Here is a 15,703-nt window from a genome sequence, read left to right as displayed (position 1 = left end):
ACTCCAATAAATACAAAATTTTGTCGATGCACAACATATCCATTTTCCATAAATATAATACCAAATAAATGTCAGACAAAGTGATTCAGTGAGAGAAAACAAGAAAAACATCCACATTCACAATCTAAAAACACATTTATTTACATCACGTGGATCACTTCAGCTGATAAAAACCATGGCCGGCTAACATTAGCCAAGAGTCGCAGCGCTGATCGGGGATCAGTTTGTCTCCTCTGTGATAATGTTTCCAAGGTTTATAAAGGTTTTTTTTCTCTGCAGTAATACTTTTCAAAAGGGTTTCTCTAACCCTCCCTTCTCTTAAGAGGCCAGAGGTCAGAGGTCAAAATGAGAACCCCTGAAGCTGGTAAAAACTCCCTCCTGACCTAGAAAACCCAGCGGAATGCTTTTGTTGTACTTCACACGTTCCAGTTTGAAATTCCAGACCTCAGTTTCTATTTTCACATTTTCTGTCAGGAACATAAAACGTAGAGTCACATGTATCAGGAGTAAAGAAACAATACTTGTTTTGTTTTTTTTGTAACCCACTGAGGTTTCCCGAACCAAAAAGTGATCAGACTGATCAGTTCCTTCCAGCTTTAAAAAAACAAAAACAAAAAAAACAGTGAGGATCATTACCACTGGAGACCGTGTTGGCAGATCCTGGATCAGCGCTGCAACTCGAGAGCTTCGAGAAATGTGGGGTCAAAAATGCTTAAAGTGTTTTTTTTGTAGAAATTTTAGGCCTTGCAACCAGACTCATCTTGCTGCCAAGACAGTCTGAGCAACGAGGTCACTGGAGTTCAATGTTTCCTCTAAAATTCTTACCAAAGGTGGGAAAAAGGAGGAGACTGGGATGCTGGAATGAAATACCTGTAGTGGATGATTGTAGTATCACGTATGAAGTATTGCAACTGCTCTTTAAGAGCTTCGAGGGTTTTGCGAGATGCAACCGTTAGGGGATCCGAACGTTCATCATCTGTTGAATTTTTCTCTGCTGATGAACCCTTGAGTGCTTTCTTGGATTCCTTACAAAGTACTCCAATGAGCCTCTAGCTTTTAGCTTACATAAAGCTCAGGGTATTTTCGCATAGTGAAGGGAAATTTAATTTTCACGCAGCCAGGCCAGGCCCGGCTGCCGAGTTAATACACAAGAAAAAGTATAAATGAATGTAGAGGAAACACTGAAGTTCAACACGCACTTATAAAGATTCAGCTCAAGAGTATATAGTTGATACAGGTATTTATGTTCTCATGTCTGTACAGATCCTAGACTGCTTAAAATAGTGGGGGGGGGGGGGCAACAAGACACAAATGTTTCACTGGTAGTTTATATGCACAGCAATGTGAGGTGCTGGGCTGGAGGAGGTCGCGGTAGAAACCTGTAAAGCCTGCACGCTGACAAAATCCGTTCATACACCTTTGAATGAGTGCAAATTCAGACGTTAGTCAGAATGCAGATAGTCTGGACCTGAGGGGAACCAAGGATTGGTTTGGCAAAATAGCAGACAAGATTGAAGCCAGGAATTTGTTTTGGAGAAACTGAAATGCTTCTTAAAGAGAGAAGGTGGTGCAGAGAGGAAGGCCGGAAGCAGAGGTGGTTTTTTTTGTGGTTTTTTTGGTACGATAGGACTGTTCTATCACAGGAGCTTGACAAAATCTGCCTTTAGTGTTCTATACTGTTCTTTTGGTTGGCCGGTCTGGTCAGCCGGCTAGTTCACTGCTCGTACAACCAGGAGGTGTATGAATGGATGTCCAGGTGCGTTGGTTTTACTAGTTTCTACAGGACCACGCACAATCACACGAAACCAGCCAAACGCAAAGCCCTCTAAAGTTACACGGGGCCGGGCTCAATCCATCAAAGTACACACAATACTGGAATCCAGGAGTTTGAAGAACATTCATTCTCGGTCGTTTGTCCATAGACTGAATAAAAAGAAGCATGTTACAGTTTATATCTTTTCTTTTTGAATTAATGAAAGTATTTCCTGAATTACAACTGAACACCCACCCACAACCCGCAAACAACAACCATAAATCGTGCCAACTCTTACAACTTTATTCTGAGTTGCACCTGAGCTCTGATCCCCAAAACCTCAGGCCAGTAAATTAAAAAATAAATACAACATATCAATATGCAAGGTCACGGATTAAAAAAAAAATTAAAATGCTACAAGTTATTTGTGTGTGTGTATATTGAAAGTCACTCCTGCAGCTGATCCTACAGAAGTGTAGGGTAGTTTGCGGCACTGGTTGCATATAACTCGCTAGAACTTAGAAAAGCATAGTACTGAATCCCTGAATGGTATTTGTCGGTTTGGGTCGGTTTCCCGAGTGCAGTTTAAACTCAAGCTGTCAAACACTGAATATCTTTCACTCTTTTTTTTTTTTTTTTGCTGTGGCTGATAGGTTTGTCGACTCTACCAGCCACTTTGGCAGGTCACCAACCAACATCCGGCTGTTCTTAAAAAGCCACTTTTCAGCAGAAATACTGGTGAATACATTTTGCATTAGAGGACACAAACCTCGGGATAGAAAAGGGTAATACTGGTGTGTCTCCTTTAAGTTTGTGTCAATGAGTGTTTAGAGATAATTCTGCTGTCTTGTACCTGATAAAAAAAACAACTTTGCAGGACAAGAGAACGAATCACGGTAAAGATGAAGAAACTTCTTTTTAGCCTCGCTTTGCTTCTCTCTGTCAAACTTATGGGGAACAACTGACATTTACACAACCCTAATTCAAGAGCTTTTATGAAAAACTCGGGAATTTTTTTTTTTTTATCCCTTTTCTACTGCAGGAACCTGGTTATGATTTTGGTTTGTTTGCCATACTCTCTACCCCCAAAGAATTCCCTGCGAGTGAGGTAGTAGTTATTGAAGGGCTGCTGGGGTTTGCAGTACTGATCGTCCCTGACTGTTCAAGCTTCATGAAGACTTTAGATAATGAACAGCAGTTAATTAAAAAAAAATGAATAGGAAAACAGCAGCGGCATAAGGAAGTAAATATTGTACTCGTGCTACAGTAAGTAAATTACAAGATGATGGCTTCAACTTCCTTCAGGTTTGATGCGTTGTTGCGATATCACGTGCTGCAATATTATCTCCAACTTCTGCTCTTACTCCTTGTGTACCAAATTTGAACTATTAAAGAGGTGTAGCAGGAACGCTAATATAAACAAACTTGAGGAACTTTTACCTTGTTGACTCTGAGGATCATATATTGTTTAGTTTTTCTAGTTCCTGTTCTTTTCTGGAGGAAATGTCTTTTCGTAGGTGTCATATTGAGCCACATTGGCCCTGTTAGGTTCAGAAAAAAAACTCCAGCATGTATCACAGAACAGTTGGGTTACATGTAAATGCTTTAAAGTATTTAGCTTCATTCTAGCCTTGTTTGCTGTGTAGAATAGAAGGATCTGCTTTGACTTCACTCTCCAGATTTTGTGCAAATGATAGATAGATAGATAGATAGATAGATAGATAGATAGATAGATAGATAGATAGATAGATAGATAGATAGATAGATAGATAGTTACTTTATTAATCCCACAAGGGGAAATTTTTTTCGCTACAGCAGCATTTATAGATACAGGGTAAAGCCATAAAATGATCACTAATCAATTTACTTTTTTAGTGTTTCTTTTGTAAATGCATTTCCTCCAACATTACAGTACGTTGGGTTTTCTCTAAATGCTCAGCATGCTGTAAAGAAAACGTAATTATGTGTTGTCCTGACTGTGAAACGGTTTGGCAGAAAGAAGTTTCTTCATGTTTTCTGTATTTTAAACTGCACTGGCACTCAATTTTAAACTGCACCCTGTGAAACCATCCCCAAAGCTTGAGGAGAGACTGCAGGTCTGCCGGCACCAGTGTTCAATGTCCCTCAGAGGAAAATAAAGATTCAAAAATGTCGCTGTTGCCTTCGCAACAAGGACAGATACATCCGTTTTGCCTGACATCTACAAGAGTAACTAATATGGATACGTAGAAATGGCACCAGGATGAAAGAGAGAAAGAGCGATACCTCGTCTCAGCTCGTCTGACTGCGCTTAGCCGTGCGACTGTTTGGTTCGTGTCAGGATAAAGAACATAAAACTGCATCTAACTGGCAGCATTAGCTATTTTAACCCCTTATTATTTAGTGGAAATTGTTTCCCAGAGCAGGCTGTGTCTCACACTGAGGAAAAAATTTAAGATATGCTGACAAAGCAGGAGTCGTCCCGGTCTGATTAGTTACTTAAGAACTTCAGGGAGCGCAGAAGTCCAACACAAATCTGCCTCGTTCACAAGAAAGAACGGACTCGATCTAAAACAAGGGATGGACAGAGATGGACCGAGATGTACAGACTGAACATATAATGTAACTGTTGTGATTAGTGTTAAATTGTGAGCACGACGGCACGGCTAGACCCTCACAAGTAGAGACGAGGCTGAGACAGAGGAAGCGTAAGAATCAGCGAGAGAGGAGGTACTCCAGTTCGAAACAGGCGAGGATGAGGAGGAAGAGGTGGAGGATGCAAGGGGGTGGTGAGTAGCAAAGATTCCTGAGGTGTATCAAAAGAGAGCAGAAACTCTTGATAGTAATCCAAAAAAAAAAGAAAAGAAGAGATGTGTGCAATCAAATCAAAAAGCAAGCTGGCTCAGCTAAATACAGGTACAATTCCAAAGTAGGGCTGGGTACCACTGGAAACTGCACTTCAAATCTGACACCTCTCCTAAAACAAACTTACCGGGTGACTTATTTTGTTAATCTGCTTGTTCTAAGTAGAATCAGACAACACATAACTGATTTTACAAAATGAAAAGAACAAGAACATCCTCCAAGAGTTTGACATCTTGGTTCTGATACCAAATATCAAAAGGTATCATGAGTTGGTACCCAGCGCTGATCCAGAGAGAGATAAATCCATAAACTGTATGTCCAGATCTCATGACCAAAATGAAGCCCGTCGGCGATGAATATTTACTCCGCTGACAGTTGACACGGCAAACCAAAACGGAAAAAAAAAAGATCACTTTAAACGATAACTTCATCACGGGGCTTTTATCCCATCGTTCAAAAATCTCAAAGAGAAAAAAAAAAGAAAAGGAAAAAAAGGAGGAAGTTAATCGTGGAGCGAAAACTACACGTGAGACTGAAAGAGGGGAGGAAACGGGGAGAAAGTGGTGTTTACGGTGTGTATGGCCATGTGTATCGAGGCTTTGCTGACTACATTACCCATGAGTGTCATGGTTGACAGCAGATTGTTGGGGTGTCATGAAGGGCCAAGGTTGTGGAAACTGGGAGCCATGACCGTGAACAGGGAGAGGGACTAATTTAAACTGTGTCCATCTGAACTGAGGTATACCTGGTTGAAGGAGGTTTATGGTTTTTATCGTCGTAATGCTTGAAAATGGACCCCCCCCCCTCCCACGTCCCCCCTTTTAAAATAAGCTTGATTACCAAGTTGTCTGGGTCCATAATACACTATGTACAGCAGCATTACACTATAAACATTCAGAAGCTGTTGCTTATTGGCAGAACGATAGTCGTTTCTTCAAAAAAACGCACACAAGAAAACAGCAAATGTATCGAGAGCCAGGTGCTCATCTTTTTTTCTTTTACACTAAAATGCACTGAGAGTTCTGTGAAATTTCTCTGCAGGATCTTCTCTCTCTGTAGAAAACCGAGCAGGACAGGGCGCCCTCCTATGTGTGTGTATGTATATAAAAACAATACATGATAAAAGTGTTTGTTGAGTGTCGTCTTCCCGGCACGTCAGCAGCGTCACTCGGTGACGTCGTCTGTCGTCGTAAAGATCCTGAATCGTTTGCTCGGGGTGAGAGAGTTTCGACTGGTAAAATGTTAAAATCCTCAGGCACACATATCAAAATGAGGTGGATATCAACTGATGTGGTGAAGTGGGTGCAGGGTGTTTCCTGAACGCGGGTAGCGGCCCGCACTTAAAGGAACAAAAGAAAAAAGAAAAAAAGACAATAACGGAAACAAAGAAAGAAAAAAAAAAAACCACTAAGCCAACCAACCAGGGTCGGCTGTTTATCCCCTCGTGTTGATCCGTGTTTCTGCTAACTCATCCGGTTGATTGGCTGATCATAAGCTGGACTCCTTGGGCGGGAGGTCCACGTTTGTTACCATAGTGACGACAGTGACGATCTCCTCGGGGCCGATGATGGGAGCCTGGCGCTGCATTTGGCCGATGCGCTCCTCGACGCAGCCGGCAGACAGGCGAGCCTCGGCCTCGTGGTCCCAGCAGTCCTCGATGGTTTCGCAGAGCATGGCCAGACCCTGAGGGGCAGAGGCAGACTGATGTTACCACCTGGCGCAGCGTCGCTGATGTGTTTATGGGCCCTTTTTGTTTGGTCTGATATTTTCCAGAGACGCTCAGAGCGGAAGGACTTTATCACTGTATTCTGTCAAACCACATGATTCAGGACAAAATCGCTTCCTCTATCAAATACTAATTTGACTACATTTGATAATTTGCCAGAAAACTAAGCTGCAAAACTTATTCACACCATGTTTGAGTCTTTCTACGACATTGTGATGTCCAACAAAGTCTCTTTCACACTTGTTTTGGCCTCCCTGGTGTCCGCAGTTACAGAACAGTCGCTTGACACCTCCTACAACAAAAGTACGAGAGTGTTGCTCACCGTGTGTTTCTGCCAGCAGTCTCGCAGGCAGGGCCGCAGTTTCTTATGCACCACCACCTCCTGCATGTCCTCCAGAGACGGATGCTGACCCACCTCCTCCTCAAAGGGGAGCATGTACTCATCCACCGGGCCTTGGAATGTAAACACATCCATAATTCAAATAATATATGGAATAATATGACACGGTGTGGGGAAACTGATGACTGAGTGTGTCCGTCTCACCGTCAGCGGCAGTGCACCGCGCCGCCAGCTCCCAGAGGACGAGGCCGAAGGCGTACATGTCGATACGCAGGAAGGAGTCGCGCTGGAAGTTGATGGCACCCTCCAGGACTTCAGGTGCCATGTAGCGCCTTGTTCCCACCTACGGGTTCAAAACAAACAGTGAGGAGGTCAAAGGTCAGATTTAGGACAGACGCATGGACATCACAGCAACGAGGAAGAAGGCAGTCGGCTCTGAGGAGGGCTGACACGGCAAAATGTGATACGTCAACGGGGGTTGCTGCTGTCTTGGCAGAAAAACAGTTCAAATGACATGATTTCAGCATGACACCGTTAAAAATCAGGAATGAGGGAGAACTTCTCGATGTTATTGATATTTTTTTTAGTTCTTGACACCTAAGCCTAAATATTTCCAGGCCCACACTGCCACCCATAGGAGCTTCCAGACAGTGTCACAGATCAGCACCGATAAGAGCAGGAATTGATCTGTCAGCTGTGAACTGTACCTGTCCGTGTGTGTCTCCTGCTGATTTTCCAGCCTCAAACTTCAGTGCAAGGCCAAAGTCAGCTACGCAGGCGGTCAGGTTAGTCTTCAACAGCACGTTCTTGCTCTTAATGTCCCTGAGACACAAACAGAAGGAAAACACCTTCAGTCTCACAGATCAGAGTGTAGAAGTCGTGAAAGTGTCAGAGCACTGAAACAGCCGCAGATATTTGGATGGCGTACCTGTGAGCGATGGAGGGCTTGTGCCCGTCCTTGTGTCCTGGGATATCTTCATGGAGGTAGGCCAGGCCGCGGGCCGCTGTCTGAGCGATGTGGCAGAGCTCGTTCCAGGACACCACGTTGGCCTTCAGGTAGTCTGTCAGCGAGCCCTGGTGAAGGAAAGAGTATATCAAAACAGAATTTAAACATCTGACATTACAGCTTACTGTTTCTTTTCTCTGCAGATTGCATGAAACAGAACATTCATGAGTAGAAAACGCAGAATTGCTCAGTTTAAAACAATCGGGCGGTTTTAGCTGTTCCAGCTTTTTTTTTTTGCCTGGTACGACCAGCAGATCTAAAGGTGGCTTCAAACCCTTCAAAAACCTCCTGACATTTCCTTATAAGAAATTTTACTGTATTACAAATTATTGTAATGACAGATGAACACAGAAGACCTTAAATAATTTGATATAATTAAATCAATTTAATATATTTATTGGTCTAAATCCTCGACAAATCTAGAAATGTGAGTGAAGGGGGATTTCTAATGATTCCCATCTCTCCGGAGCAAGCGATGTTTCCATGGTAACAGCAATAAGCCTAATGGCCGGAAACCCACTTCTGCTTGTGGGTAGTATTGTATTTTGTAATAACAATTATATTAATTTTGCCGGACTGAAATTGAACATATAGAGATGTTGGGGCTGATTATCAGAGTGAAAGAAGTGCAGCTTAATATTTCACTTCAGGGTGATAAACTGGATTTACTGCCTGCGAGGCATCCTCTTAAAACCACAGTGAAGTCCTCTGGTCACCTCTTGTCACCGAGCCAACTTCCTGCATTTTATTGCTCTCTATGTGTAACGAAGCTCTGATAAATGTGATTCATGTATCTGTTCATCGGGCTGGCGTCTGATCGCTGCTCTTTAATCTCTCTATTTATCGAGGGCAGGTTTGCTAAGCATGCGGGCTCTTTATCAGCAAAGTATAGTTTTTGTACCATTTTACGACCACTTCCTCGCATGAATGACTGCTGAGCGTTTAAGGATCCTTTTTTACTTTTTATATTCAAAGAGATGCATTCATATCAAACACTGAAATCAAGGAGAGTAGAAATAAAACTGCAGATTCTCAGAAGAAATTTATGGCCATAATCTTCCAGCTGCATCTGTTTACTTCCTTATCCTTTATACTCCATCTTTGTTCTTACATAATGTACGTCCATATAATACAAGGTCACTTCAGTCAAGGCCAAAGACAGATGCAGTCGCATGGAGCGACCGCCAGAGGGCAGGCAGCTTCAACAGATGATGAGAAAAGTGCATTCTTATCAGTTCACTTGTTCTGCTTTAGGATAGAAGCTTTCCAAAGTGTGTGTCTATGCATTGATCATAATCATGAAAATGCAAGTTACCAATCAGTCAATATCTGCCAAAAAAGGCATTGGGAGCTTTTAATATGCAGAAATTGCAGAGATATGAAAAGGTGAAAGAACAGAGGTTTGGAGAGGCTTGTATCCTTTACAGTAAGCCATTGCATGCTGCTGCTGCAACAGGTCCTGATGCATAAAGTTGCTCAGATGCATAATAATAATACATTTAATTTGTAAAGCGCTTTTCAGGACATTCAAAGACACTTTACAGGTTAAAATGATCAAGACAACACAAACATGGAGGCATAAATCAGCCGTCAAGGAGACACTGAACTCTGCAATCAGTGCTGCAGCTGTGGAGCAGCTCGCTGTGGGTCAAAGTTGAAGTTTAAAGACTGCTTACAAAATAATTACAGCAAGTGTTTGACAAGGCACTTCACTGTGTTGCTGATATGTTGCTGATGGTGTGTTGTTTCTAAAAGCTCCTTTGAACCAATTTCTTCAGTGTTATTTCTTCTTGGAGAGCTTCTACAAATCAGAGCAGCACTTTCCAAGAGTTGTCTTGTTGGGTTAAAGCCTCGCCGCCACACTTAGAAGCTTACATTTTTCAACCTTTATTCACACAAGGAAGGCTTCTTCTTAAAACCCAATAGATTCAAATTGTGGGTCTGGCTAGGAAATTCAGGCAAGCGAGCCGCACAAGAATCGCTCTCCACTTGGTCGGTAATGACCCTCAAAACACAGAGGCACTTAAAGCCCCCAACGCTACAGAGACTGTTGCTGAGAGGGCGAGTGAAGCCAACAGAGCTCCAGCCCACTTTCTCTGCATAAATACGGCTCAGAAAGACAGAAATGAAATAACAGCGCAAGGCATGTTGTAATTATAGATCAACTCTTGAGACAAACAAGAATCAATACAACGTGAAGGTTTCATGCATTTTACATCGTTTACAACTTTGTCAGCTGGCTGCCCTCGAGCTGTTTAGATCTATGTACAAAAAGCATGATCCAATACACTCAGACCACAATATCACTGCTTACATGGACACAAACAGCCGAGTTAGTGGAAGAAATCAGGCGAGAAATCTGAGCATTTGTTTACATGCGCTGTAGTAAACTGTTGCTGGAAAACACACATCTGCACAAAGCTGGTCGGACATCTTTGTTCTCGCCTCCGAATCTTACAAATAACCTTTGATTCAATCATGGAAGCATGCACACGTCTTGATTATTCTATAAAGAAGGACATCCGGCTTTCCTTCGACCCCTCTGCATTGTTGCTGCAGTTACAAACTGTGTTGAGTTAAATAGCTCAGCTTGTCTTAGATTTGTCAGGTTTAAAAATCAAGCTTAGAAATTGTTATAAAATCAGGGTGCACGTCCAACAAGCATAATTCATGTGAGGAAAGCTTTTAGCAGCATTAGCATCCCTCACAATATTAGCTGCATGCTGAGGCAGGTCAACTTGAAGTCCAGTGGTGGAAAATGGGTAATTAATTTCATGGCATCACATTCAAACCAAACTTAGCACAGCGTTCCTTTACTTGCAGTAAGTCTTTCTTGTGAACTGAATCACTAAATAAGAATAAAATTAGCAGTTTGCTGTTGGTACATCTAAACCCCTGACAGCGCACCTTGTCATGGTAGGCGGTGATGAGCCACAGCTCCAAGTCCAGGTTGTTGTTCCTCTTCTCCACGCCGATAAAGTGGAGGATGTTGTCGTGCTTCATGCCGCTCACGCTGAAGATCTCGTACTCATTCTGCCAAGATAGCTTGTCCTGGACCAGAGCAGAGAGGCGGAGATGCAGATGTTATTTGTGCTACTGAGCCACCTAATCAGCAAAACTATCAAATATAGAAAGTAAGGCGGGTGCCTTGTTGTTTTTTACATTCTGTCTTATTATCTATTTGATTGTTGAAGCACTTTAAACGCTCATATTTATCTCCCTCATCACCAAACGGATCAGAGTCCAGCGTAATACCTGAATGGGGAAGATCTTCACGGCCACGTAGTCGTTCAGCAGCTGGGCCTTCCACACGCAGCCGAAGCGCCCCCTGGCTTTCACCTCGATCAGCTGCAGCGGCTTGTGTCCCAAAAGGGGGGACGGGGATGAGGCCCCGGGGTCCTGCACAGGGGGAAGACAAAAAAAAAAGAAAGAGACAGAGGACAGTGTTATTCTTTATTCTTTTTTTTTTTTTGCAGGGCATTAAAATAGCATTGGCTTAAAGTGAAGGTGACCGGGCTTTTGGCTCAGAGACAACGTGCCTGAGGAGCTTAGGCCAGCAGAATCACTATCATCTTCACATCTTAAATCACATTTTAAAACTCATATTTATAGACTGGCTTTTATGTGACAATGCCCTCTTATTATTGTTTTTTTTTTGCCAAAAAAAAAACGTTTTTAGCTTCTTCCTTTTATGTGCCTCACTGCTTTATTTATTTTAGATTTTTGTTGTTTGCTCTTTGGTTTAGAAAGTGCTGCATGTTTAAGTTTAATATTATTATCACTGAGAATTTTTTATTGCAGTGAGGACGCGGAATATCAAGCAGAGTTTTAATTCATTTATTTTAAATTCAATTAAAGCCCTCTGGGCCGCTTTTGCTTGAGTTTACAGGAGCAGGATTGTAAGGTTTCCAGTTTGAATCCAGCTGAGGAAATGATCTAAAATGACCACGGAGCAAGGCACATGAACAGCAGATGAGGCTGTAACATGAGTGAGTATGAAGCAGGGCAGGCTTAATTGTTGATTTAAATAAAAACATTTCAGTGGCATCGTGCCTAAACCGGCAGGTCAAACCACATGCGTGCGCTCTGTGTTCATGCTAATCCCGTATAAACAAAAGTGAAAGCAAGGAAGCCAAGTGTTCCAAATCTAAAGTAGGTTAAACACAGCTGGTGATCGGGATTAAGCTGATCACTTTCACATGTGACTTCACAGAGAAGGACACGGGGCGAGCGAGGATAGCAGGACACAGAGAGAGAGAGAGAGGATAGCGAGGGTAAGGTTAAAAAGAAGCATGCAGTGAGGGAGTCACATTTCCAAAGGATAAAAGGTAGAGGAGAAAGACTAGCACATGACTGATGGCCTTTGATGAAACCAGATACGCTGCTGTAAAATCTCAACTTTACCTCCATGCCCCTGTATCACTGCTGTCGGTGAAAAGAAAAAGCTTTCTCCCTGCAACGCCGCCGATGTTCATGTTTCCACTTGAACCGAAGGCTTACACTGCGCTCGATAAGCTGTAGCAAGTTTCAAGACCCTGAGGCCCACAGGATCCAAACACAGCGATAATATATCAAACGTGCACACTTGTCAATCCCTGTCTGCTTTTCTAACCTTACATAAAAGGCCCCCTTTGGAGTTATAATGTTTCCAACAGATACGAGCGACAAAGAAGATTTAATAGATGGAAACAACACTCGCACAGACGACTGATCTTTGGCTGTGTGAGGAATAAAAGGTGCATTTCAGCTCGCACATATTACCGCGGCTTAATTTACTGTCGAGGTTTTGGCACCCGACCCTCCTTAAAGACGAACACTGGTGGACTCCAAGTCTTCCCACTGTTAAAAATGAGCTAAAGCGCTGCCAACAGCCACAGTCAAAAAACATTTAAATGCGTGAGTAGTAAAACAAGGGAGAAGTGGCCTCAGCTTTTACCGCCTGTCCTGACAAGATTAGTGTGGCTACAGAAACAAACTGCATGTCATCTAGCGGCATTTATGGGTTTGATTTTTATCAAGTTGAAATTTTACAGCTAGTCGTGAACTTTGGCCTTTAGTGCACACAAAAAGATTGATCATTTAAGTGACTGTATTCACACAACTTTAAAGGATTTTCACTTCTGTCTATTTGAGAGGAAACAGAAGAAGAAAAAAATTAACTATTTGCTGTTGTTTCTTTGTACATTTACTGTCCAGGCCTTTAACTGGCTGCCTGGGCAGTGCAAAGCGGGGAATAGAGGATTCGAGTGTGAACTGGTGTGTTTACTTAAAGTCTTTTCCCTCTAACAGAGAGCTGCGAGGCAGACCTGCTGTCTGCATGCTGCTTTCACACCAAATGCCAGCCAAATGAAGGGGAAAATTATCCACTATGAGGTCGGATGTCAGCGCGGCCCAAACGCTCTCGAGTTGGCAACTTTAAAAACATCCTCAAGAACACATTGTGGAGACCAAAATAGAGAATCTATAGTTTCGCAGAAAGGTTGCTGTACATCTGTTTTCAATGCTGCTTTGTAAATAGGAGAATTAACTTAAAATGAGGACATGAGTTTAATTAAAAGCTGGTGGCTGGATTTTTTTTCTTCTCATTTTCAAACCTGATATCATCTTCTAACTACCATCTACGTGGTGTACTGCTGACAGCTGACACCCAGCAACTAGAGAAATATGAGAAAGTTAGCTTCCAGTTTGACGAGTGACCCTTATTGATTTATTCAGCGAAGACAAAGAATCAGAGCCTGGCAGCCTCTAATTCTGCTGTATGAATGTACTTGGCAACCCTCTGCAATTTGGCAGCACTGATAGCTCAAAGAATAACTGACACTGATTGGACTGAGATCTTCGTTTCGCTCAGTTTGGACTGTTAGATAAACCTGCAGCAGCAGACTGAATAAATGTGAATATGAGTAGACGTGAACTGCCGTCGTGCAGGTCACACAGTAACATCGCAGCACAGTGCTGCACCGTGTAGTAACGAGGAAGCTGCATGTACAAGACAAACGGGTCTATCTTGCATCGGAGGTATTTGTTCCGTGAGAAGATTGGTGCTTTAAACTTACATAAAAGCAAAAGAAAGCCAAACAGCAATCATCTACAAGTTGTATACAGTATTGTATTTAATCAACCACTTCTCCGGGATACACGATGCTTCTCTCGGTCCTTCTCTCTGACTTATTGCTTTTAACCTGACCCATTTAAGACACTCTGATATCATAATAAAAAATAAAAAAACAGCAATCAACTTCAAGCGTGAACTGAAATTTCTTGATTAGCATCTCCATAAGCACAACAATGACGCAACTGTGACCTGAAAACAGAAAGAAAGAAAGAGGATTTTTATGTCCCAGGAGCCATTAAATATGACGGGGGGAATGTAAAGGCAAACAAGGACCACAATGGGATACCTGCAGTCTGTGAATGTGGACACTCGTCAATGAAAATGGGTCAACACTTGTTATGGAAGGACTCTCTTCGTGCCATCCGTGCTACATGTGCAGAGAAGCGTTTACTGAAAGCGATTATTATTCTGATTTTGTTGGGGTATAATACAATAAAAGGAAAAGCACTGCTCAGTATGATGAAGCAATTCCATTCATTTGTCTGCATCTCTATACGAGCTCCTGTACGTTTATTGTTCGTGGTAATCAAACATTTCCTATTCTGATGATGACTTGAACAATAAAGGTATAATTGGAGGACTCGTTGCAACCAAGACAAATTCCAACGCATCGATGGTGCTTGGAAGAATAAGTGATTATAATTCTATTCACAATTTCAATAATCTAAGGACCACTTCAGCAAAGGTTGTTAGTAAACTGCCAAATTGTCACAGGAACAAATTCCTGTATCTTGTTTTGACTGGCGACAGAATAGGGCACAAATGTCTTCATGAGAATTAGCAGGCTTGTCTATTTAAAGGCCTTAATAATTAAAGTCTGACTAAGGTGCAGACGTGGTTGAGAAACCAGCACCACCTGCACCGTGTTATCTTCTCCTGCTCTTCGTCACCTCATACAATGAAAGCCATCAGTGTGTCTGCACAAATGTCACCAAGAGAGATTCCTGTTCATTCATTGTGCTCGGTGAAATATGTGATATGCAATGATGAGCGAGGGACTCTGTCGCGCTCCAAATACCAGCGCAGGTCAAGGCTACAATACAAGACTTCATTAAGCCTAAATATGTGAGCGCAAGGTGAGTTCCTGCACAGCCACTGTGCCGGGCAACAGAGAGGACTCACACTGACCGTGATTTTGATATGAATGATGACTGCTGGATTTGACGTCGACTGGCTGATCAGCACTGCTTCATGTTTACTGCTGGCATCTCAGATAATTGTGATCTGGTCAAAAATCATGTCACTGCAGGTCCCTTTTCTGTCTATGTGTCTGGAAACTTTTGTCTGTCTTCCGGGCTTCGGCCCGGCCCAGCCCGGCCCGGCCAGGCCTCCCACGGGAGTCACCAGATCCCTTGTCCGATCACAGGGCGCCGTGGCCTCAGATGGGGGCGCATTACACTTAGTCAGCAGACCACAGGAAACAGGAAAACAGAATCTGCTGCTTCACGCCGTTCTTCCCAACCCTCAACCATCTCCCATGGCCTAATCGGGTTACACCTTCATCTATTACATCAAAACTGCTCCTTCAGGCTGGGTTTGGTTTGTTCTAGGTTTAGGCAGATAAATATACATAGATATAACAAAATCAAAATGCCAAGTTTAACTTTTACACATGAAAGTACAAGAAGATATTCTGGATTTAAGCCTCCAATGTCCCAAGGCCATATCCTGTTGAGGCCATATAAAAAAAGAGCTGTTGATACGACCTTAAAAAGAGCTAACTTGAAAGTCCAGACTGACAATAAACCAGGGTCTAAACTCTCTGAGAGTCTGGCTTCTTCATTCAGAGAGCTACACTCTTATTTTTTATACATGAGAATTTTCAGGGATGTCTGCAGCCATACATCGACTCCAATTTGATAAATTCTGAGCCAAAGTACATTCGCGAGGGCTTATGCTCCTCTTGTATTTAAGTAATT

At 42.6% G+C, this 15,703-nt stretch overlaps 1 protein-coding gene across 2 annotated transcripts in view; it reads right to left on the bottom strand.

Annotated features, from left to right (window-relative positions):
- Nucleotides 1–5,407: 5,407 nt before the first annotated feature.
- Nucleotides 5,408–15,703, bottom strand: part of LOC138207070 (activin receptor type-2A-like) — a 36,422-nt gene continuing 26,126 nt past the window's right edge. For both annotated transcript variants that reach the window (XM_069164082.1, XM_069164083.1), the window contains 7 exons: nucleotides 10,925–11,068; nucleotides 10,577–10,720; nucleotides 7,592–7,737; nucleotides 7,371–7,485; nucleotides 6,868–7,006; nucleotides 6,646–6,776; nucleotides 5,408–6,280 (listed from right to left, as the gene is read on the bottom strand). In XM_069164082.1, the coding sequence (XP_069020183.1) occupies nucleotides 6,086–6,280; nucleotides 6,646–6,776; nucleotides 6,868–7,006; nucleotides 7,371–7,485; nucleotides 7,592–7,737; nucleotides 10,577–10,720; nucleotides 10,925–11,068 (1,014 nt within the window). In that variant the 3' untranslated portion in view covers nucleotides 5,408–6,085. The remainder of the gene's footprint in view (nucleotides 6,281–6,645; nucleotides 6,777–6,867; nucleotides 7,007–7,370; nucleotides 7,486–7,591; nucleotides 7,738–10,576; nucleotides 10,721–10,924; nucleotides 11,069–15,703) is intronic.

Source organism: Embiotoca jacksoni, unplaced genomic scaffold (assembly GCF_022577435.1).
Source record: "Embiotoca jacksoni isolate LCO1_2020_lvr unplaced genomic scaffold, fEmbJac1.0.p SCAF_30, whole genome shotgun sequence".
NCBI lineage: Eukaryota > Metazoa > Chordata > Actinopteri > Embiotocidae > Embiotoca > Embiotoca jacksoni.
The sequence above is the reverse complement of the archived record's forward strand: the minus strand, read 5'-3'. Positions and strand labels throughout refer to the sequence as shown.